We start from the raw sequence: 24,949 nt of genomic DNA on the forward strand, positions 1-24,949 counted from the left end.
GTTCGCAGAGTGTTGGAGAGAGAGGGGAAATTCGCAGGGTGTCAGAGAGAGAGGATGACATTCGCAGGGTGTCGGAGGGAGAAGGGACGTTCCCAGGCTGTCGGAGAGAGTGGGACGTTCGCAGGGTGTCGGAGAGAGGGTGACGGTCCCAGGGTGTCGGGGAGAGGGAGACGTTCGCAGGGTGTGGGAGAGAGGGTATCGTTCGCAGGGTGTCGGAGAGAGAGGGTGGCGTTCGCAGTGTGTCAGGGAGAGGGGGAACTTTCGCAGGGTGTCGGAGAGAGAGCAGACATTCGCAGGGTGTCAGAGAGAGAGAGGGTGATGTTCGCAGGGTGTCGGAGGGAAAGGAGACGTTCCCAGGGTGTCGGAGAGAGGCTGGCGTTCGCAGAGTGTCGGAGAGAGAGTGGACATTCGCAGGGTGTCAGAGATAGAGGGGACGTTCGCAGTGTGTCAGAGAGAGAGGGTGGCGTTCGCAGGGTGTCGGAGAGAGGGGTACGTTCGCAGGGTGTCGGAGAGAGGCTGGCGTTTGCAGAGTGTCGGGGAGAGAGCGGACATTCGCAGGGTGTCAGAGATAGAGGGGACGTTCGCAGGGTGTTGGAGAGAGAGGGGACATTCGCAGGGTGTCGGAGAGAGAGGGTGACGTTCACAGGGTGTCAGAGAGAGAGGGACATTCGCAGGGTGTGGGAGAGAGGGTATCATTCGCAGGGTGTCGGAGAGAGAGGGTGGCGTTCGCAGGGTGTCAGAGAGAGGGGGGACATTCGCAAGGTGTCAGAGAGACGGTTTTGTTCACAGGATGTCAGAGAGAGGGGGGCATTTGCAGGGTGTCGGAGAGAGGGGGGACGTTCCCAGGCTGTCGAGAGAGGGGGACGTTCCCAAGCTGTCGGAGAGAGGGAGACGTTCACAGGGTGTCAGAGAGAGAGGGTGACGTTCGCAGGGTGTCGGAGAGAGAGGGGACGTTCCCAGGGTGTCGGAGAGAGGGGGACGTTCGCTGGGTGTCGGAGAGAGAGGGTGACGTTCGCAGGGTGTCGAAGAGAGGGGGGGGACGTTCGCAGGGTGTCGGAGAGAGAGGGGGATGTTCGCAGGATGTCGGAGAGAGAGGGTTTCATTCGCAGGGTGTCAGAGAGAGGGTTTCATTCGCAGGGTGTCGGAGAGAGGGTTTCATTCGCAGGATGTCGGAGAGAAGGTGGCATTCGCAGGGTGTCAGAGAGGGGGTGGACATTCGCAGAGTTCTGGAGAGAGGGGGGATGTTCGCAGGGTAACAGAGAGAGGGGGGACGTTCGCAGGGTGTCTGAGAGGGGGGACATTCGCAGGGTGTCAGAGAGAGGGTTTCGTTCGCAGGATGTCAGAGAGAAGGTGGCATTCGCAGGGTGTCAGAGAGAGGGTGGACATTCGCAGAGTTCTGAAGAGAGGGGGGACGTTCGCAGGGTGTCGGAGAGAGAGGGTGACGTTCGCAGGGTGTTGGGGAGGGAGAGGGGACATTCGCAGAGTGTCAGAGAGAGAGGGTGACGTTCGCAGGGTGTTGGAGAGAGGGGGGATGTTCGCAGGATGTCGGAGAGAGAGGGTGACATTCGCAGGGTGTCAGAGAGGGTGACGTTCGCAGGGTGTCAGAGAGAGAGCGGACATTCGCAGGGTGTCAGAGAGAGAGAGGGTGATGTTCGCAGGGTGTCGGAGAGAGGGGGGATGTTCGCAGGATGTCGGAGAGAGAGGGTTTCATTCGCAGGGTGTCAGAGAGAGGGTTTCATTCGCAGGGTGTCAGAGAGAAGGTGGCATTCGCAGGGTGTCAGAGAGGGGGTGGACATTCGCAGGGTGTTGGAGAGAGGGGGGATGTTCGCAGGGTGTCGGAGAGAGAGGGTGACGTTCGCAGGGTGTCAGAGAGGGTGACGTTCGCAGGGTGTCAGAGAGAGAGCGGACATTCGCAGGGTGTCAGAGAGAGAGAGGGTGATGTTCGCAGGGTGTCGGAGGGAAAGGAGACGTTCCCAGGATGTCGGAGAGAGGGGGTACATTCGCAGGGTGTCGGAGAGAGGCTGGCGTTCGCAGAGTGTCGGAGAGAGAGCGGACATTCGCAGGGTGTCAGAGATTGAGGGGACGTTCGCAGGGTGTTGGAGAGAGAGGGGACATTCACAGGGTGTCGGAGAGAGAGGGTGACGTTCACAGGGTGTCAGAGAGAGAGGGACATTCGCAGGGTGTGGGAGAGAGGGTATCATTCGCAGGGTGTCGGAGAGAGAGGGTGGCGTTCGCAGGGTGTCAAAGAGAGGGGGGACATTTGCAAGGTGTCAGAGAGAGGGTTTTGTTCACAGGATGTCAGAGAGAGAGGGGGGCATTTGCAGGGTGTCGGAGGGAGGGGGTACGTTCCCAGGGTGTCGGAGGGAGGGGGGACGTTCCCAGGCTGTCGAGAGAGGGGGACGTTCCCAGGCTGTCGGAGAGAGGGAGACGTTCGCAGGGTGTCAGAGAGAGAGGGTGACGTTCGCAGGGTGTCGGAGAGAGGGGGAATGTTGCCAGGGTATCGGAGAGAGATGGGACGTTCGCAGGGTGTCAGAGAGAAGGTGGCATTCGCAGGGTGTCAGAGAGAGGGTGGACATTCGCAGAGTTTTGGAGAGAGGAGGGACGTTCGCAGGGTGTCGGAGAGAGAGGGTGACGTACGCAGGGTGTCGAAGAGAGTGGGGGGACGTTCGCAGGGTGTCGGAGAGAGAGGGGGACGTTCGCAGGATGTCGGAGAGAGGGTGGCGTTCGCAGGGTGTCAGAGAGAGAGGGGACGTTCCCAGGGTGTCGGAGAGAGGGGGACGTTCGCTGGGTGTCGGAGAGAGCGAGACGTTCCCACGGTGTTGGAGAGAGGGGGACGTTCCCAGGGTGTCAGAGAGAGAGGGGACGTTCGCAGGGTGTCAGAGAGAAGGTGGCATTCGCAGGGTGTCAGAGAGAGGGTGGACATTCGCAGAGTTTTGGAGAGAGGAGGGACGTTCGCAGGGTGTCGGAGAGAGAGGGTGACGTTCGCAGGGTGTCGAAGAGAGGGGGGGACGTTCGCAGGGTGTCGGAGAGAGAGGGGGACGTTCGCAGGATGTCGGAGAGAGGGGGGATGTTCGCAGGATGTCGGAGAGAGAGGGTGACATTCGCAGGATGTCGGAGAGAGAGGGGACGTTCCCCAGGGTGTCGGAGAGAGGGTTTCGTTCGCAGGGTGTCGGAGAGAGAGTGACGTTCGCAGCGTGTCGGAGAGAGGGTTTCGTTCACAGGGTGTCAGAGAGAGAGGGGACGTTCACATTGTGTCGGAGTGAGGTGGAAGTTCGCAGGGTGTCGGAGAGAGAGGGTGGCGTTCGCAGGGTGTCAGAGTGAGGGGGGACGTTCCCAGGGTGTCGGAGAGAGGGGGGACATTCGCAGGGTGTCAGAGAGAGGGTGGACATTCGCAGAGTTCTGGAGTGAGGGGGGATGTTCCCAGGGTGTCGGAGAGAGGGGGGACATTCGCAGGGTGTCAGAGAGAGGGTTTCATTCGCAGGATGTCGGAGAGAAGGTGGCATTCGCAGGGTGTCAGAGAGAGGGTGGACATTCGCAGAGTTCTGGAGTGAGGGGGGATGTTCCCAGGGTGTCGGAGAGAAGGTGGATGTTTCCAGGGTGTCGGAGAGAGGGGGAATGTTGCCAGGGTATCGGAGAGAGATGGGACATTCGCAGGGTGTCAGAGAGAGGGTTTTGTTCGCAGGATGTCAGAGAGAAGGTGGCATTCGCAGGGTGTCAGAGAGAGGGGGACATTCCCTGGGTGTCAGAGAGTGAGGAGATGTTTGCAGGGTGTTGGGGAGAACGGGGGACGTTCGCAGGGTGTCGGAGAGAGGGGGGATGTTGCCAGTGTATCGGAGAGAGATGGGACGTTGCCAGTGTATCGGAGAGAGATGGGACGTTCGCAGGGCGTCAGAGAGAGGGTTTCGTTCGCAGGGTGTCGGAGAGAGAGGGGACGTTCGCAGGGTGTCGGAGAGAGAGGGGACGTTCGCAGGGTGTCGGAGAGAGGGGACGTTCGCAGGGTGTCGGAGAGAGGGGGGATGTTGCCAGGGTATCGGAGAGAGATGGGACGTTCACAGGGTGTCAGAGAGAGGGTGACGTTCGCAGGGTGTCGGAGAGAGAGGGTGGACGTTCGCAGGGTGTCGGAGAGAGGGGGGACGTTCGCAGAGTGTCGGAGAGAGGGTGACGTTCACAGGATGTCAGTGAGAGGGTAATTCACAGGGTGTCGGAGAGAGGGTGGCGTTCGCAGGGTATTGGAGAGAGGGGGGGACGTTCGCAGGGTGTCGGAGAGAGAAGGGACATTCGCAGGGTGTCAGAGAGAGAGGGTGACGTTTGCAGGGTGTCAGAGAGAGTGGGGGCGTTCACAGGGTGTCGGAGAGAGGCTGGCGTTCGCAGGGTGTCGGAGAGAGAGCGGACATTCGCAGGGTTTCAGAGAGAGAGGGTGACGTTCGCAGGGTGTCGGAGAGAGAGTGACGTTCGCAGGGTGTCGGAGAGAGGGTGACGTTCGCAGGGTGTCGAAGAGAGGGGGGACATTCGCAGGGTGTCAGAGAGAGAGAGGTACGTTCGCAGGGTATCAGAGAGAGGGTTTTGTTCGCAGGATGTCGGAGAGAGGGTGACGTTCGCGGAGTGTTGGAGAGAAGGTGACGTTCACAGGGTGTCGGAGAGAGGGGGGATTTTCCCAGGATGTTGGAGAGAGGGTGACGTTCGCAGGGTGTCGGACAGAGGGGCGATGTTCCCAGGATATCGGAGAGAGGGGGGATGTTCCCAGGATGTTGGAGAGAGGGTGACGTTTGCAGGGTGTCGGAGAGAGGGTGACGTTTGCAGGATGTTGGAGAGAGGGTGACGTTTGCAGGGTGTTGGAGAGCATGTCGGGGGAGAGAGGTGACACCGTACCAGTCTTTCCAGGCCTGAGTGACCAGAGAAGGCCCTTTCTCTGTTGCAGGACAACTATCGTTATCGCAGGTGCTTTCCTCGATGCTTTCCAGAAAGTGGCAGACCTGGCCACAAACACACGAGGTGAGTGTTTCGAGGATTCATGCGGATGGTGTCGGCATTTGAGGGACTGGTTGGGCAGCTTTTTACATTGGCGTGTCGGAGAATGAGGGGTGACCCTTTTGAGGTGGACAATACCATGAGAGACATGGATTGGGTGAACGGACATGGCTGGAGAAGGACTAGAGGAATTGGGTTTGAGGTGAGAGAGAAGATGTTCAATTGGAACTTAGCAAACAACATTTTCACTCAGATGGATGCGGGAAGCTGCCAGAGGAATGGTTGAGGCGGGTACATTAACGGGATGTTGGTCAGCGTGAGAGAGTTAGGCCGAAGGGCCTATTTCTCTGACTGGGAGTGAGAAAATTGATTCAGAATTGTGTGGTGATGTTGGGGAGACAGTCATCCATCCAGTGAGAGGGTTCCTGTGTCTGAGCCTTGGAATCATGGAAATTACCAGAACAGAGGCCATTCGATCCACTATGTCCATGCTGCCCCAGAAGTCATTTGGTCCAATCCTATCTGCCATCTTCAATCCAAATTCTTCTGATCATCTGTCTGCTGCCTCAGAATCCTCTCAGTTAATGCTCAACTCCTACCATTCACAAAACTCCACACAATACCCTTGCACCTCCTGTCAACACCATAAACCTCTGCCCTTGGGTTACTGACCCTCTGAGGGAGCTGGCGCTGTCTGTCCAATCATAAATATAGCCACATCCTCAGCCCCAACAACATCACAGATGTCTTGTGCACATAGTCTAATCCCATCCTCTCTATAGTTGCCTTGGTCACAACTTTATGTTGTCTCGCTACTGTAGCAGTGTCGTGTCCTCACCTCAGCCATATGCATCGACCCAATGGGTGCAGGTGTGCATTCCCAGTAGGCCCAGGCGTCCCGCCCCACCCGTGTGCATTCCCAGTAGGCCCAGGCGTCCCACACCAGCCCTGCGTGCATTCCCGGTGGGGCCCAGGCCCCCCCCCCACCCACCCTGATTGCCTTCCAGCAGACCATAGGACCATGCAATATAGGAAAGATCTCAGGATACTTGGCCCATTGAGTTGCTTCACAATTCCAATATGGCTGATTTGTTATCCCAACCCCATTCTCCTGCTTTCTCCCCGGAACCTTTGATGCTTTGACTGATCAAGAACCTATCAATCTCCTGTGGCTTAGTCACGGCAATTTGTGGCAATGAATTCCACAGAATCACTACCCTCTATCTAAAAAGAATTCTTCCTTATTTCTGTGTAAATAGACGTCTCTATTCTGAGGCCATGCCCTCTGGTCTAACCTACCATAGGGAACATCCTCTCCATAGCCACTCCATCAAGGTTTTTCGATATTCAATGGGTTTCAACGAGTCCCCCCCACCCCTCTCCTCTCCCCCCCCCCCATTCTTCTGAACTCTGAGCACAGGCCCGGAGTCATCAAATCCTACTCAGACATTAACCTCTTTATTCCCAGATTCATTCTCGTCAACCTCCTCTGGACCCTCTCCAATATTAGAAAATCTTTTCTTTAATGCGACATCCAAAACTGCTCTCAATACTCCAGGTGTGGTCTGGTCAGTGCTTTATAAAGTCTCAACATTACATCCTTGCTTTTATATTCTTGTCCTCTTGAAATGAATGCTACATTGCATTTGTCTTTCTCACCACAGACTCAACCTGAAAATTAACCTTTAGGGTGCTCGGCACAAGGACTCCCAAGTCCGTTTGCACCTCAGACTTTTGTATTTTCTCTCCACTTAGAAAATAGTCTATGCCTTTATTCCTTCAACCAAAGTGCATGATCATACCCTTCCCTACACGGTATTCCATCTGCCTCTTCCTTCTCCATTCTCACAACCTGCCTAGCATGTGCTTATTTCTAACATTAAAAGTTGATGAACCTATTGGACATCATCCTCACCAATCAGCTAACCTACAGCATTGATAGAACTGCCTTCGGGGATATCCACCATGGATGGCACTATGATTACAAAAAGTGGGATAAACTAAAGTGGCTCGATAAGATAGCCATGAGGCACACCAACAGTAGTAACAATGTCCAGTGCTCTAGCCATGCCGTATGTCTCACTCCACCAATACCAACAAGCCAGGGCAGCTTTATGGAGGGAAGGAAAATGTTGTTCATATTTCAAGTTGTGACCTTTCATCTGATGGAATTATTAACCTGGAACATTAACTCCATTTCTCTCCCCACAGATGCTGCCTGACCTGCTAGGTGCTTTGAGAATTTTGTTTGTTTCAGGTTCTCACAGTCTTTGTGCTGCCTCAGGCTCCTCACCACCCTGTCCTTCTCCCTCCAGGGCTCTGTCTGATGCCTCTATCCCACAGCATGTCACTTTTTCCCCTCCAGAACATCACCTCTCACTTCCCCATTTGAATCCCAGTTGGGTTGATCTGGGCTCGCTGTGTCCCCTGCTCATTGTGCAGACCCTTGTGGGTTGAGTGAAGACATCTGACTGCTCCGATGTCCCAGAGAAAGAATGCAAAATCTTGGAAGCAATGACTTGAGAGGATGTAGTTGGTCTAATACCTTGGGGTGGTTAGGTCACCAGTTCAATGTAAAGTGTATTTCAGGCTCTAAAACTAATCAAGTTTCAGTAGCATTGGCAAGTTTCTCAATTCTGGTTCCTGATAGAGTAACACCAGTGTCATCTCCGTGTACCTTGTGTTCCCTTGTCATTCGCCCATACCTTGAGAAGAACCCGCAGTCTTTGGTTTCACCTGCAGAACCTATTTTAACACATCTTGCATTCTTTAGATTCCATAGACATTAGCTTTCTGATTGGACTGCCGTGTGAAATTTTGTCAAACCTCCTGAAACATGCGTGTACTAAAAAAAGAATCTCCTAACCTCTCCACAAAGGTGTTAACAGTGCAAACAATGGTAAAGAAACTTGGGTATGACAGCTCTGTTCTCCTGGGTTGACATGGTACAGGACTGGGTAGCCCATTTGGCCTGTGTTGTGCCAGTCTCACCTAATTGATGCTAATTTATGCCATTGCTTAGAATTCTTTAACAAAGCTAGTATGAAGGGTTATGTTTGGAGGAGTATATGGGGGGGGGGTGGGGATGTCAGAGTAGGATTTTTACACAGAGAATGGTTGGTGTGTGGAATGCTCTGCCGGGAGTGGTGTTGGAGGCAGGTACACTAACAACATTTAAGAGATTCTTGGGCACTTAGATGATAGAAAAATGGAGGGTTATGTGGGAGGGAAGGGTTAGATTGATATTAGAGTAGGCTGGCACAACTTTGTGCGTTGAAGGGCCTGTACTGATCTGTAATGTATGTTCTATGATTTGTCCTGAGACAGGCTGACCTGTAGTTGCTCATCCTGTCTCCCTCTCTCCTCTGCCCCTCCCCTCTTGAGGAATAGACCAAGTCCTCCCTATTCCATCCTTGGCTTTTTCTGGGGCATGGAAAACATTTAATCTCGGCCTGGGGGTCTATCCATCTTAAAGCTACTGGAACCTATATCATGTACCTTTAAATGAAAAAAAGTCCCCTCCCCCACCCCCCACCCCCCACCATGTCTCTGGTGAATCTTTCCAGTTCCTCTTCAGTGTCAGTGATGGTGTTGGAGAGGAAACAGAGTTGGGGGTGTGGGGTTAGTGCAGAACAGGGGGGAGTTAATAGATTGGCTGGGGTAGCAGGAGTGAGGGACTGAATGGCCTTTTCTCTGTTGTGTTCTGCTTTCCCCACTGTTAGCGGTTTGTATGTCCTTCCCGTGGAATGTTCCAGTTTCCTCCCACGGTTCAAAGACCTACTGGTTAGCAGGTTAATTGGTCGTTGTAAGTTGTCTCGTGATTAGTTTAGGGTTAAATTGGTGGGTTGCTGGCGGTGAAGCTCGAAGGGCCGGTCCCTCGCGGTATGTCTAAAAAAAACTGCTCAGCAGTGCCTCTGCAACTCTATGTAAACCATGCATCGAACTCCATGGCACAGAGTTGTTGTGCTCTCACCTCACCCCTCCATCCGTTCCCTTTCCTCATGTTTATCAGTTTTCCCCGGATCTGTTCATCTCCGTTCCTCCCCTGTCAAAATGAGCCCTACCATCTATTTGAGATGGTTTGAGGGTGGCGGTCAGGCAAGGTTGTAGCGCAGAGAGGAAACAGCCGGGGAGTCGCTATCTCAGCCCCTGTGCCAGTACTGGACAGAGTATTGATCAGAGAACGCAGATGGTAACAAAGTGATCACAGGCTCTATATTGTGCATACCTGTTGGACAAGGACTTTCCAACCCGTGTTGTCAGAGTTATTTATTATAAGCCATAAGAGCAGAATGAGGCCACTCGGCCCATCGAGTCTGCTCTGCCATTTCATTATGGCTGATTTATTATCCCCTCAGCCCCATTCTTCTGCCTTCTCCCTGTAACCATTGATGTTCTGACTAACCAAGAACCATCAACCTGTTATTACAGTTGCAAGAAAAAGTTTGGGAACCCTTTGTAATGACCTGGTTTTCTGCATTAATTAGTAAAATATGGTCTGATCTTCATCTAAGTCACAATAATAGACACAATCTACCTAAACTAATAACAGGTACGTGTGCACACATACATACACACACACACACACACACACACAAAATTGTACTTTTCATGTCTTTATTGAACATATTGTTTAATTATTCCCAGTCCATGCTGGAAATAGTATGTGAACTCTTGTGTTTTATAACTGGTAGAACCTCCTCAAGATTCATTTATGATCAAAGAATGTATAAATTATACAACCTTGAGATTCGCTTGCTGACAGGTAGTCACGAAGCAAGAAACCCGAAAGAATCCAATTAAAGAAGAAAAGAATAAAAATAAAAGACCAACACTCGATGTGCAAGAGGAAAAAAAATAATAAAACCTTGCAAACAACAACATTTGGAACCAAAGCTGAGTCCTCAGAACCGAACCCCAGAGCAGCCCCGAGTAGACCCAAAGTCTCGCTTATCTATTTCTCATGTTAGCAGGCACTGAGCACAGCAGACAGGGCAGCAATAACCTCCACCAAACATTTCCTGGAGCTGTTGATCAGACTTGCACAGTGGCAAGGAGGAATATTAGACCATTCCTCCATACAAAACTGTTTCATTCATCAATATTTCTGGGATGCCTTGCATGAACAGCCCTCTTCAGATCATGGCACAGAACCTCAGTTGGGTTAAGCTCTGGATTTTGACTTGGCCTTTCCAAAACATGAATTTTCTTTTTTTTTTAAACCATTCTCTTATTGATTCACTCTTGGTTTTCAGATCATTGTCTTGTTGTATCATCCAACTTCTATTAAGCTTCAGGTAATGGACAATATCTTAGTACAATTTAGAATTAATTGTTCCCTCAATGATTGCAAGCATTCCAGACCCTGAGGCACAAAGCAACCCCAAACCATGATGCTCCTTCCACCATGTCTCACAGTTGGGATGAGGTTTTAGCATTGGTATGCAGTGCCTTTTTCCTTCAAACATAGCAAGGTGCATTTCTGCCAAAAATTCAACTTTTGCCTCATTTGTCCACAGAGCATTGCCCCAGAAGTGTCGTGGATCATTCAGGTGGTCTTTTGCAAACTTGAGATGTGCAGCAATGTTTTGTTTGAGAACAGTGGTTTCCTCCAGGCGTCCTTCCACGAACACCACTCATGTTCAGTGTTTTCCTTACAGTGGACACAACAGAGACTTCAGCAGGTTCTAGAGATTAATGCAGGTCTTTTGCTGATCGTCTTGGGTTCTTTTTCACCTCCCTCAGCATTGCACGCTGTGTTCTTGCAGGATGCCCACTCCTAGGGAGAGTAGCAACAGTACTGAATTTCCTCCATTTGTAGACAATTCCTCTTACTGTGGACCGATGAACACTCAGGTCTTTAGAAATACTTTTGTAGCCGACAGGCTCTATCAGTAACCTGACTTAGTGCATCTTTTTTATAGGGCAGGGCGCCTCTGTAACCCAAACCTCCAAACTCATCTCATTGATTGGAACACTTGACTCCAAATAGCTTTTGTAGAAGGGTTAGAGTTCACATACCCTAACCCAGAAGTTCACAAACATTGTTGAACATAGACTGTGATTGTTTAAGTGGTGCACTCAGTATTGACAAATAGTACAATTGTCTGTGTGCTACTGTTTAGGCATATTGTGTTTGTCTATTATTGTGACTGAGATGAAGATCAGACCACATTTTATGAGCAATTAATGCAGAAAACCAGATAATTGCAAAGGTTCACAAACTTTTTTTGCAGCTATATTTGATTTTTTTCATATTTCCACAGTGTCTTTTACACATTGGTCTTTCTTCGAATGTAGTTTTCCGTTGATTCTGTTCTATTTCTTTGTTCTGCTGTGAATCTCCACAAGAAAATGAATCTCGGTTGTATATGGTGACACAATACTTTGATTAAAAAATCTGTTAATTTTGAGCAAGGCTGGTCTGGAGGGCAAGCTCATCAAATGCATCCAGGATAATAAAATGCAGAGTCAGGCAGGTGATGGAAAGCAAAAGCTGGCGTATGCTGGAAATCTGGGAACACAGCAGGTCAGGCAGCGTCTGTGGAGAGAGAAATGGAGTTAATGTATCAGGCTAAAGACATTTCATTCTGTGCAAGGTCATCGATGTGGTCTGTGGATTCTGTTCAAGTACAGAGTGTTTTTGGTTTGTATTGTAATTTGTTTGGACCTGTGAAAGAATGATGGTAGTATTGTACGAGGAGAATGTGACCATAATATGACAGGTTCAATTCGCCAGTTATAGCTGGGCTTGGAACGACAGTGTGAAACAAAGATTTGAGAACAGCTGGTAGAGTTGTGAAATCAGATGTGATGTTGGGTGAGTTAATTTAATGGAGTTAATTTGAAAACTTTACGAGCATTCAAAGTTTCAGGGTAAAGTTTTCCACCTGTGACTAACGAAAAATAGTGATTTTACAGCAACAGAAACTTGCACAAGGTGTGCAGCAGTTCGGTAAATCGAAAGATTGGGCAAAGGTGAGATCACCTGTTATAGGCTAAGACAGGGAAATTGTGCCAAAGTGTGGAGAAATATGTGAGAGTACCAGTTGAGACAACAATCAAGTTCCAGTAACTGGGGAGAAAGGTGAAAAATTTGAGGAAGTTGTTGAGTAATTGTAGACTGGACGAGTCATGGAGTTTTACATCATAGAATCAGCCCTTCACCCAAAGCGTGTATGCTGACCTTCATGACTATCTAAACTAATCCAGTCTGCTTCGTAATTGCACCCTGCTTATTCAAGTACCTGTTTGGCTGCCTTTTAAATATTGTTGCTGTCCCTCCACTCCTCCGGCAGCTCATTCCAGAGACTAACTAATCTATGTGTGAAACGTGTACCTCTCAGGTCCCCCTTAAACCTCCTCCCTCTCACCTTAAACCAATGCCTTGTAGTTTTACATGCCCCTACCATGGGGCACAGACACTAACCATGCCCATTATAATGTCACATCACCCCTTGTCTCAGGGGAAACAGACCCAATCTCAGATTCTGGAAAATTCTCTACTGATTTAAAAAGCTGCAAATGTTGGTGCAGGAAACTGCAGGCCACCAGTCCAACAAATATCATCCAGGAAATGCTGGAATCAGTTTTTTTTGTGGCGTGCGCCTGCGTGCATGTGAGTCTGTGCGCGTCTGCACATCCACGATGATGACTTTTTCATGGCTTTTACAAGGCGCAGAGCGAGAGAGAGACTGTGTGGCCACTCATCACACAGACATTTTTGCAGTATTTTTCCCTTATTATTTTACAAGGTCGAGTTGCAATCTCGACACTCGACCCGGCATGGATGGAAAGCGTACTCGGGAGCGGACCCGACTGGTTTCGAACCCGGGAATTTCCGCTCCCGGGTCCGGCACCGATGTCATTGCGCCACCAGCCGACCCGTGGAATCAGTTCTTAAGGAAGTATTGACAGAGTTTGGATCACGTTATGTGATCAGACAGGGTCAGCATGGATGATAAAAGGAAAATTGTGTGTGACATTGTAACTGGAAGGGCTGGTGAAAGGTTGTTAGTGAATTCGGCATTGGCTTTGAGAAAGTATCTCAATGGTGTTGTCTCTAGTTTATTTTTTTGTGTAATTGTATGTTTTACTGCTACCTTGTATGTGCTGTGTAGTGTGTGTGACTGTTGGTACTGTGTTTTGCACCTTGGCCCTGGAGTAACATTCTTTCATTTGGCTGTATTCATGTATGGTTGAATGACAATTAAACTTGTATTTCATCTAAAAAGTTACTTGAGGCGAAGACAGGTGAGGGTACCCTCACAGTGAGCTGGGGAATCGGTGTACAGACAGAGCTTGTAGGAATAATTTGTGTGATCCAAGTTCCCTCTGGAAAGCTGTAGAACTTAAGTAGAGATGCTGTTTGCTGTGAGTCTTGTTTTTTCATTGACTAAAAACTGTTTCACTACACTAATCTGGACTGGCGGTGTTCTGTGGTGGTGCTGAGGACTCTATGTCATAGACTTGCTCACAGTGGAGAAGGCCCTCAGTGTTCCTTCCAGCACAGATTCGTCCCCATTCTTGGCCATCAGTGTGGTGGGGCCCTCGTGTGGGTGGGGCTATTGATGGTGTCAAAGTTCCTTGACCACTATACTCTTTTGAGTGGCTGCCTGTGCTTTAAGTTGTGATTTTGATTGGATCTTAGCTTTCAGGTGTTTGTGGAGATGCTTTTATTTAAAGTGTGGTGGAACTTTCAATCCAGGTCCACTTTGCACCTGCTCCCACATCTCCTTGCACCACTTGCTGTGGAGAAGTCAATTGTCATGGCGATTATGGTGGGCCCAGGGGCAGTTCAACTCCTGTTGTCTGAGAAGGGCTATTGGTGCCAGGTCCTTCAGCTTTTCGGGCCCAGGGGCAGTTCAACTCCTGTTGTCTGAGAAGGGCTATTGGTGCCAGCTCCTTCAGCTTTTCGGGCCCAGGGGCAGTTCAACTCCTGTTGTCTGAGAAGGGCTATTGGTGCCAGGTCCTTCAGCTTTTCGGCCCTCATCTGTTTGTTGGAAGAGGAGGATGTGTGGAAGGGTCTCTGGTATATTCCTTAGGGAAGGTCAATGGCAAGACCTCCTTGACCATCTTCTGTTCCTCAGATTGCAATGTGGAGAAATGAATCCAGGAGGTGGTGTGGTGGATATTGTAGAAGATTGGTGACCATTACAACGGGACATTGATGGGACTGCCAGTCAGAAGGACCATTCATCAGGCAGTAACGAGTCAGAGCCTCGGGGGTCAACGCTGGCCCGGGGTATTTGTGAGTAGGCAGTAATGCGGGGAATTGGCCTAGGAATGCCAGGAATGTGAAGTGTAACTGTGAAGACAGAATCCCCATAAGATGCCAGCGTTTGTCGTGACTGACTGCAGATTGTCAGGGGGCATGTGAGAGATTCGCCACTTGGGTGGAAAGAACATTAACAGAATGGTTTATTAATCCGTCTGAGGTTAGTAAAAAGTGCAGACTGTACAAAGCACAAAAGGGTGGCTTTTCTGACTCTGATCTGGGAGAGAGTTCCGTGTATTTTCCACTTGTCCAAAACCCCAGTCTGTCCTTCAATAAAGAAACGTATGTTTCAGTGAATGAAGTAGGTGGATATTTTCTCCCTTGTTAGGGTAAGTCACACAGAGAGTGAAGGCTTGTGTGTAAGCTGAGCTTCGCTGTTTAAACAGTATAAGCAGAGGGTTAGCGTGTCTGTGTGAGTTAGTGCAGACCCAGCCTGTTGTCCATCACTGCCTGTCTTCCACACCCTCCCTGCATCCCTGTGGTCGGATTATGAAGATGGAGAGTTACGGAAGGGGGCGATCCTCACCCCCTCTCCTTGTGTACGTCCACTACTGGCTGAATGAGCAGGAGGCTGGGGCTGATGTCCATGCCTGCTCCTGACGGAGTCCGACAGGAGGGAGAGAGGCAACTGGACAGGAACCGTCACTGAAGACTGTTGGGGGGGACCGAGGCCCACCAGGACTCCCAGTTTCCATAACGTTCCCAACCTATCCTCAGCACCAGGGATGGAACCATTTCCTGTTTCCTGATAGTTGCGGTCTTTGCCCAGACAATTCCCAGGTCCGGTTTCTGGCCTGGCCATTCCCACATCTGGTGTCTGCCCAGTGTTGAACGATGTTGTTATCTTATTTAGGAATAGACCCCACACCACCCCAGCAACAACCCCGCTTTAACCCTAACCTAACCCCGGGACAATTTGCAATAACCAGTGAACCTAACTGGTATATCTTTGGACTGTGGGAGGAAACTGTGGGCACATGTCCAAGTGGTTAAGGTGTTCGACTAGCAACCTGAAGGTCGTGAGTTTGAGCCCCAGCCGAGGCAGCGTGTTCTGTCCTTGAGCAAGGCACTTAATCACACATTGCTCTGCAACGACACTGTATCAGCCCTTGCCCTTCCCTTGGACAACATTGTTGTCGTGGAGAGGGGAGACTTGCAACATGGGCAACTGCTGGTCTTCCATACAACTTTGCCCAGGCCTGCACCCTGGAGAGTGAAGACTTTCCAGGCGCAGATCCATGGTTTCGTAAGACTAATGGAAGGAAACTGGAGCTCCCAAGGAAAACCCGCACATTCCGTGTGGAGGCCATGCAGACGCCTTACAGAGGACGCTGGAATTCAACTGTGTGTATGAGCTGCTACGTCACTGGTACCGTGTTCAGCTGCAGCGGACCCTGCCTTCCCACACTCTCTGCGTCTCTGTTCCTTTTATCAGGACTCCTGTCTGCCCCCCCCCCCACTGTTACTCTTCTCGTGGCCCACTTACACCCCATCCATTCATTGCCAAGGTCAGTGTGCCCTCCTCCCTCCTCCCTCCTCCCACGCAGAAACTAGCCCTGATGAGTGAACAGTTGAGGCCAGGGGCCACTGTGGCAGTACGCCAGGCTAGCCCGGAAGATTCTGTGGTCCCGGTGTCTGAGACTGCACTATTTCACAGGCAGATTTCCCTCCAGAAACAGGAGCAAACTGCAGGGGATGTTTTGGCATCGGATGAGATTGGCAACAGAGCACAGCACTGGGCGGGGTGGGGGACACGGCAAAGGAAAGGTAGAGTGAGTATGGGAAAATGTGAGTATGACTGTTTGCAGCACACTGGGTTGTTGTGGTGAAGTGTTTGTGTTTTAACAAGAGCAGCGGGTGCCTGCAGCGTGCTGCCAGAGCTGGAAGCTGATAGGATAGAGGTGTGGGTGAGACTGTTAGACACAGGGACATACGGGGTGCAGAGGGGCACAGACTGTGCTGGGGGGGACGAAGGGGCACAGACTGTGCTGGGGGGGACGAAGGGGCACAGACTGTGCTGGGGGGGACGAAGGGGCACAGACTGTGCGGGGAGGGGACGGAGGGGCACAGACTGTGCTGGGGAGGGGACGGAGGGGCACAGACTGTGCTGGGGGGGACGGAGGGGCACAGACTGTGCTGGGGGGGACGAAGGGGCACAGACTGTGCTGGGGGGGACGGAGGGGCACAGACTGTGCTGGGGGGGACGGAGGGGCACAGACTGTGCTGGGGGGGACGGAGGGGCACAGACTGTGCTGGGGGGGACGGAGGGGCACAGACTGTGCGAGGAGGGGACGGAGGGGCACAGACTGTGCTGGGGGGGACGAAGGGGCACAGACTGTGCGGGGAGGGGACGGAGGGGCACAGACTGTGCGGGGAGGGGACGGAGGGGCACAGACTGTGCTGGGGGGGACGAAAGGGCACAGACTGTGCTGGGGGGGACAAAGGGGCACAGACTGCGAGGAGGGGACGGAGGGGCACAGACTGCGGGGAGGGGACGGAGGGGCACAGACTGTGCTGGGGGGGACGAAGGGGCACAGACTGCGAGGAGGGGACGGAGGGGCACAGACTGTGCTGGAGGGGACGGAGGGGCACAGACTGTGCGGGGAGGGGACGGAGGGGCACAGACTGTGCGGGGAGGGGACGGAGGGGCACAGACTGTGCTGGGGGGGACGGAGGGGCACAGACTGTGGGGAGGGGACGGAGGGGCACAGACTGCGCTGGAGGGGACGGAGGGGCACAGACTGTGGGGAGGGGACAAAGGGGCACAGACTGCGAGGAGGGGACGGAGGGGCACAGACTGTGGGGAGGGGACAAAGGGGCACAGACTGCGAGGAGGGGACGGAGGGGCACAGACTGCGAGGAGGGGACGGAGGGGCACAGACTGTGGGGAGGGGACGGAGGGGCACAGACTGTGGGGAGGGGACAAAGGGGCACAGACTGCGAGGAGGGGACGAAGGGGCACAGACTGTGGGGAGGGGACGGAGGGGCACAGACTGTGCGGGGAGGGGACGGAGGGGCACAGACTGTGCGAGGAGGGGACGGAGGGGCACAGACTGTGGGGAGGGGACGGAGGGGCACAGACTGTGCGGGGGGGGGACGGAGGGGCACAGACTGCGGGGAGGGGACGGAGGGGCACAGACTGCGGGGAGGGGACGGAGGGGCACAGACTGTGCTGGAGGGGACGGAGGGGCACAGACTGTGGGGAGGGGACGGAGGGGCACAGACTGTGGGGAGGGGACGGAGGGGCACAGACTGTGCGGGGAGGGGACGGAGGGGCACAGACTGTGGGGAGGGGACGGAGGGGCACAGACTGTGCTGGAGGGGACGAAGGGGCACAGACTGTGCGAGGAGGGGACGGAGGGGCACAGACTGTGGGGAGGGGACGGAGGGGCACAGACTGCGGGGAGGGGACGGAGGGGCACAGACTGTGCTGGGGGGGACGAAGGGGCACAAACTGCGAGGAGGGGACGGAGGGGCACAGACTGTGCTGGGGGGGACAAAGGGGCACAGACTGTGCGGGGAGGGGACGGAGGGGCACAGACTGTGCTGGAGGGGACGGAGGGGCACAGACTGTGGGGAGGGGACGGAGGGGCACAGACTGTGGGGAGGGGACGGAGGGGCACAGACTGTGCTGGGGAGGGGACGAAGGGGCACAGACTGTGCTGGAGGGGACGGAGGGGCACAGACTGTGGGGAGGGGACGGAGGGGCACAGACTGTGCGGGGAGGGGACGGAGGGGCACAGACTGCGGGGAGGGGACGGAGGGGCACAGACTGCGGGGAGGGGACGGAGGGGCACAGACTGTGCTGGAGGGGACGGAGGGGCACAGACTGTGGGGAGGGGACGGAGGGGCACAGACTGTGGGGAGGGGACGGAGGGGCACAGACTGTGCGGGGAGGGGACGGAGGGGCACAGACTGTGGGGAGGGGACGGAGGGGCACAGACTGTGCTGGAGGGGACGAAGGGGCACAGACTGTGCGAGGAGGGGACGGAGGGGCACAGACTGTGGGGAGGGGACGGAGGGGCACAGACTGCGGGGAGGGGACGGAGGGGCACAGACTGTGCTGGGGGGGACGAAGGGGCACAAACTGCGAGGAGGGGACGGAGGGGCACAGACTGTGCTGGGGGGGACAAAGGGGCACAGACTGTGCGGGGAGGGGACGGAGGGGCACAGACTGTGCTGGAGGGGACGGAGGGGCACAGACTGTGGGGAGGGGACGGAGGGGCACAGACTGTGGGGAGGGGACGGAGGGGCACAGACTGTGCTGGGGAGGGGACGAAGGGGCACAGACTGTGCTGGAGGGGACGGAGGGGCACAGACTGTGCGGGGAGGGGACGAAGGGGCACAGACTGTGGGGAGGGGACGGAGGGGCACAGACTGCGAGGAGGGGACGAAGGGGCACAGACTGCGGGGAGGGGACGGAGGGGCACAGACTGTGGGGAGGGGACGGAGGGGCACAGACTGTGCTGGAGGGGACGGAGGGGCACAGAGGAGGGGCACAGACTGTGGGGAGGGGACGGAGGGGCACAGACTGTGCGGGGAGGGGACGGAGGGGCACAGACTGTGCGGGGAGGGGACGGAGGGGCACAGACTGTGGGGAGGGGACGAAGGGGCACAGACTGTGCTGGGGAGGGGACGAAGGGGCACAGACTGTGCTGGAGGGGACGGAGGGGCACAGACTGTGCTGGGGAGGGGACGAAGGGGCACAGACTGTGCTGGAGGGGACGGAGGGGCACAGACTGTGCTGGAGGGGACGGAGGGGCACAGACTGTGCGGGGAGGGGACGGAGGGGCACAGACTGTGGGGAGGGGACGGAGGGGCACAGACTGTGCGGGGAGGGGACGGAGGGGCACAGACTGTGCGGGGGGGGACGGAGGGGCACAGACTGTGCGGGGAGGGGACGGAGGGGCACAGACTGTGCGGGGAGGGGACGGAGGGGCACAGACTGTGCTGGAGGGGACGGAGGGGCACAGACTGTGGGGAGGGGACGGAGGGGCACAGACTGTGCGGGGAGGGGACGGAGGGGCACAGACTGAGCGGGGAGGGGACGGAGGGGCACAGACTGTGGGGAGGGGACGGAGGGGCACAGACTGTGCTGGGGGGGACGAAGGGGCACAAACTGCGAGGAGGGGACGGAGGGGCACAAACTGCGAGGAGGGGACGGAGGGGCACAGACTGTGCTGGAGGGGACGGAGGGGCACAGACTGTGCTGGAGGGGACGGAGGGGCACAGACTGTGGGGAGGGGACGGAGGGGCACAGACTGTGCGGGGAGGGGACGGACGGGCACAGACTGTGGGGAGGGGACTGAGGGGCACAGACTGTGCGGGGAGGGGACGGAGGGGCACAGACTGTGGGGAGGGGACGGAGGGGCACAGACTGTGCTGGGGGGGACGGGGGAGGGGACGGAGGGGCACAGACTGTGGGGAGGGGACGGAGGGGCACAGACTGTGCTGGAGGGGACGAAGGGGCACAGACTGTGCGGGGAGGGGACGGAGGGGCACAGACTGTGGGGAGGGGACGGAGGGGCACAGACTGTGCGGGGAGGGGACGGAGGTGCACAGACTGTGCGAGGAGGGGACGGAGGGGCACAGACTGCGGGGAGGGGACGGAGGGGCACAGACTGCGAGGAGGGGACGGAGGGGCACAGACTGTGGGGAGGGGACGGAGGGGCACAGACTGTGCGGGGAGGGGACGGAGGGGCACAGACTGTGGGGAGGGGACGGAGGGGCACAGACTGTGGGGAGGGGACGGAGGGGCACAGACTGCGCTGGAGGGGACGGAGGGGCACAGACTGCGCTGGAGGGGACGGAGGGGCACAGACTGTGGGGAGGGGACAAAGGGGCACAGACTGCGAGGAGGGGACGGAGGGGCACAGACTGCGAGGAGGGGACGGAGGGGCACAGACTGTGGGGAGGGGACGGAGGGGCACAGACTGTGCGGGGGGGACGGAGGGGCACAGACTGCGAGGAGGGGACGGAGGGGCACAGACTGTGCGAGGAGGGGACGGAGGGGCACAGACTGTGGGGAGGGGACGGAGGGGCACAGACTGTGCGGGGAGGGGACGGAGGGGCACAGACTGTGGGGAGGGGACGGAGGGGCACAGACTGTGCTGGAGGGGACGAAGGGGCACAGACTGTGCGAGGAGGGGACGGAGGGGCACAGACTGCGGGGAGGGGACGGAGGGGCACAGACTGTGCTGGGGGGGACGAAGGGGCACAAACTGCGAGGAGGGGACGGAGGGGCACAGACTGTGCTGGGGGGGACAAAGGGGCACAGACTGTGGGGAGGGGACGGAGGGGCACAGACTGTGCGGGGAGGGGACGGAGGGGCACAGACTGTGCTGGAGGGGACGGAGGGGCACAGACTGTGGGGAGGGGACGGAGGGGCACAGACTGTGCGGGGAGGGGACGGAGGGGCACAGACTGTGCGGGGAGGGGACGGAGGGGCACAGACTGTGCTGGAGGGGACGGAGGGGCACAGACTGTGGGGAGGGGACGGAGGGGCACAGACTGTGCTGGGGAGGGGACGAAGGGGCACAGACTGTGCTGGAGGGGACGGAGGGGCACAGACTGTGCGGGGAGGGGACGGAGGGGCACAGACTGTGGGGAGGGGACGGAGGGGCACAGACTGTGCGGGGAGGGGACGGAGGGGCACAGACTGTGGGGAGGGGACGGAGGGTCACAGACTGTGCTGGGGGGGACGGGGGAGGGGACGGAGGGGCACAGACTGTGGGGAGGGGACGGAGGGGCACAGACTGTGCTGGAGGGGACGAAGGGGCACAGACTGTGCGGGGAGGGGACGGAGGGGCACAGACTGTGGGGAGGGGACGGAGGGGCACAGACTGTGCGGGGAGGGGACGGAGGGGCACAGACTGTGCGAGGAGGGGACGGAGGGGCACAGACTGCGGGGAGGGGACGGAGGGGCACAGACTGCGAGGAGGGGACGGAGGGGCACAGACTGCGGGGAGGGGACGGAGGGGCACAGACTCTGCGAGGAGGGGACGGAGGGGCACAGACTGTGGGGAGGGGACGGAGGGGCACAGACTGTGGGGAGGGGACGGAGGGGCACAGACTGTGCTGGAGGGGACGGAGGGGCACAGACTGTGCGGGGAGGGGACGAAGGGGCACAGACTGTGGGGAGGGGACGGAGGGGCACAGACTGCGGGGAGGGGACGGAGGGGCACAGACTGTGCTGGGGGGGACGAAGGGGCACAAACTGCGAGGAGGGGACGGAGGGGCACAGACTGTGCTGGGGGGGACAAAGGGGCACAGACTGTGGGGAGGGGACGGAGGGGCACAGACTGTGCGGGGAGGGGACGGAGGGGCACAGACTGTGCTGGAGGGGACGGAGGGGCACAGACTGTGGGGAGGGGACGGAGGGGCACAGACTGTGGGGAGGGGACGGAGGGGCACAGACTGTGCTGGGGAGGGGACGAAGGGGCACAGACTGTGCTGGAGGGGACGGAGGGGCACAGACTGTGCGGGGTGGGGACGAAGGGGCACAGACTGTGGGGAGGGGACGGAGGGGCACAGACTGCGAGGAGGGGACGAAGGGGCACAGACTGTGGGGAGGGGACGGAGGGGCACAGACTGTGGGGAGGGGACGGAGGGGCACAGACTGTGCTGGAGGGGACGGAGGGGCACAGACTGTGGGGAGGGGACGGAGGGGCACAGACTGTGCGGGGAGGGGACGGAGGGGCACAGACTGTGCGGGGAGGGGACGGAGGGGCACAGACTGTGGGGAGGGGACGAAGGGGCACAGACTGTGCTGGGGAGGGGACGGAGGGGCACAGACTGTGCTGGAGGGGACGGAGGGGCACAGACTGTGCTGGGGAGGGGACGAAGGGGCACAGACTGTGCTGGAGGGGACGGAGGGGCACAGACTGTGCTGGAGGGGACGGAGGGGCACAGACTGTGCGGGGAGGGGACGGAGGGGCACAGACTGTGGGGAGGGGACGGAGGGGCACAGACTGTGCGGGGAGGGGACGGAGGGGCACAGACTGTGCGGGGGGGGACGGAGGGGCACAGACTGTGCGGGGAGGGGACGGAGGGGCACAGACTGTGCGGGGAGGGGACGGAGGGGCACAGACTGTGGGGAGGGGACGGAGGGGCACAGACTGTGCTGGAGGGGACGGAGGGGCACAGACTGTGGGGAGGGGACGGAGGGGCACAGACTGTGCGGGGAGGGGACGGAGGGGCACAGACTGTGCGGGGAGGGGACGGAGGGGCACAGACTGTGCTGGGGGGGACGAAGGGGCACAAACTGCGAGGAGGGGACGGAGGGGCACAAACTGCGAGGAGGGGACGGAGGGGCACAAACTGCGAGGAGGGGACGGAGGGGCACAGACTGTGCTGGAGGGGACGGAGGGGCACAGACTGTGCTGGAGGGGACGGAGGGGCACAGACTGTGGGGAGGGGACGGAGGGGCACAGACTGTGCTGGGGGGGGACGGAGGGGCACAGACTGTGCGGGGAGGGGACGGAGGGGCACAGACTGTGGGGAGGGGACGGAGGGGCACAGACTGTGGGGAGGGGACGGAGCGGCACAGACTGTGCTGGGGGGGACGGGGGAGGGGACGGAGGGGCACAGACTGTGGGGAGGGGACGGAGGGGCACAGACTGTGCTGGAGGGGACGAAGGGGCACAGACTGTGCGGGGAGGGGACGGAGGGGCACAGACTGTGGGGAGGGGACGGAGGGGCACAGACTGTGCGGGGAGGGGACGGAGGGGCACAGACTGTGCGAGGAGGGGACGGAGGGGCACAGACTGCGGGGAGGGGACGGAGGGGCACAGACTGCGAGGAGGGGACGGAGGGGCACAGACTGTGGGGAGGGGACGGAGGGGCACAGACTGTGCGGGGAGGGGACGGAGGGGCACAGACTGTGGGGAGGGGACGGAGGGGCACAGACTGTGGGGAGGGGACGGAGGGGCACAGACTGTGCGGGGAGGGGACGAAGGGGCACAGACTGTGCGGGGAGGGGACGGAGGGGCACAGACTGTGCGGGGAGGGGACGGAGGGGCACAGACTGTGGGGGGAGGGGACGGAGGGGCACAGACTGCGAGGAGGGGACGGAGGGGCACAGACTGTGCTGGGGGGGATGAAGGGGCACAGACTGTGGGGAGGGGACGGAGGGGCACAGACTGTGCGGGGGGTTGGCTGCAGAGGGGCAAGGATTGTGTGGGGCGCGGAGGCAGAGGGGCAAGGACTGTGCGGGGCACAGGGGCGGAGGAGAGTTAGTCTGCTTTGCCATTGTGTTCGGATATGTTGGACTGAAGAGATTCTTGCTCTGCTGTACTGTGTTTTCAGTAGGGGTAAACGGGTAAGTATTGCTAGACTGGTTCACTCTTCCCTTGTGATTGAGATCCTGGCTGACTGGAGTGAATCGCCTCTGTAGTTCAGGAGCCGGGCATTGACCCCCGGAGTGAGGTCTAGGGGTCAGTCACTTCTCCCCGAGCAGCTGGTGTGGCTGTCACCAGACACAGGCACTCACTAACATCTGATTCTCTCTCTCTGGTTTGAGGTTCAACATGATGAACAGAGTTCTGGGGAAGGAGGTGTGGCACGACTGCGTGATCTATCATGTTATTCTCCAAGATTCAAACTGACACCAACCACTTTCTACTTGAAATTGCTCATTTACACTGTAGCCATCCTCAATTCCCGTTCCATGAGGAAGCCCTTGCTTGCTAGAATGCTTGTAGTTTGCAAGAACCCTGTGTTCCAGAGTTGGATTTGGCCACAGTTCAGGAAGTGTACTGACAAACAGCCATCACTTCCCGGAAGCAAATATCTAAACAGGTAGTCTCTATTTATAACAAGGCTAGCACTTCCGCTCTGGGCAGAGTGTGACAGGGAATTGGCTGGGCACACCCAACTGCGAGGTTACAGATGGGCTAAATAGTCATAGTCGTTCTTTATTGATCCTGGGGGAAATTGGTTTGCAGTGTCAGGATGCAGGAGCAATTACGACCCCCTTTCTTATAGTAAACCGACGACCAACAAACCGATCCTCCCTCGGTACCACCCCTCCCACAGTGTGACCCTCCCCACATGCCACCCCTCCCACAGTGTGACCCTCCCCACATGCCACCCCTCCCACAGTGTGACCCTCCCTCAGTACCCAGTACCACCCCTCCCACAGTGTGACCCTCCCCACAGTGTGACAACTCCCCACATACCACCCCTCCCACAGTGTGACCCTCCACACATACCACCCCTCCCACAGTGTGACCCTCCACACATACCACCCCTCCCACAGTGTGACCCTCCCTCAGTACCCAGTCCTCCCACAGTGTGACCCTCCCTCAGTACCCAGTACCACCCCTCCCACAGTGTGACCCTCCCTCAGTACCCAGTACCACCCCTCCCACAGTGTGACCCTCCCCACAGTGTGACAACTCCCCACATACCACCCCTCCCACAGTGTGACCCTCCCCACAGTGTGACAACTCCCCACATACCACCCCTCCCACAGTGTGACCCTCCACACATACCACCCCTCCCACAGTGTGACCCTCCCTCAGTACCCAGTACCACCCCTCCCACAGGTCTGTGCATGAGTGAATGTTGATAGTTGAGGGACAGAGAAGGAACGGTGGAGTTAGAGCCCCACTTCCCTCAGTTTCTCCCTCCTGTCTCTCCCCACCTTTCAGACCAGGAGGGTGCTGAGTCACGCGCACCGTTGAGGTGACTCAGAGCCTGGAG

The 24,949-nt window shown here is 56.8% G+C and overlaps 1 protein-coding gene across 1 annotated transcript in view; it reads left to right on the top strand.

Annotated features, from left to right (window-relative positions):
• mtss1 (MTSS I-BAR domain containing 1) overlaps positions 1-24,949 on the top strand; it is a 180,009-nt gene that overhangs the window by 86,920 nt on the left and 68,140 nt on the right. Inside the window, exon 3 of the mRNA XM_063040953.1 lies at positions 4,919-4,992. Within this exon, the coding sequence (XP_062897023.1) occupies positions 4,919-4,992 (74 nt within the window). The remainder of the gene's footprint in view (positions 1-4,918; positions 4,993-24,949) is intronic.

The sequence above is a fragment of the Mobula hypostoma genome, chromosome 2 (assembly GCF_963921235.1).
Source record: "Mobula hypostoma chromosome 2, sMobHyp1.1, whole genome shotgun sequence".
In the NCBI taxonomy this organism is placed as follows: Eukaryota; Metazoa; Chordata; class Chondrichthyes; order Myliobatiformes; family Myliobatidae; genus Mobula; species Mobula hypostoma.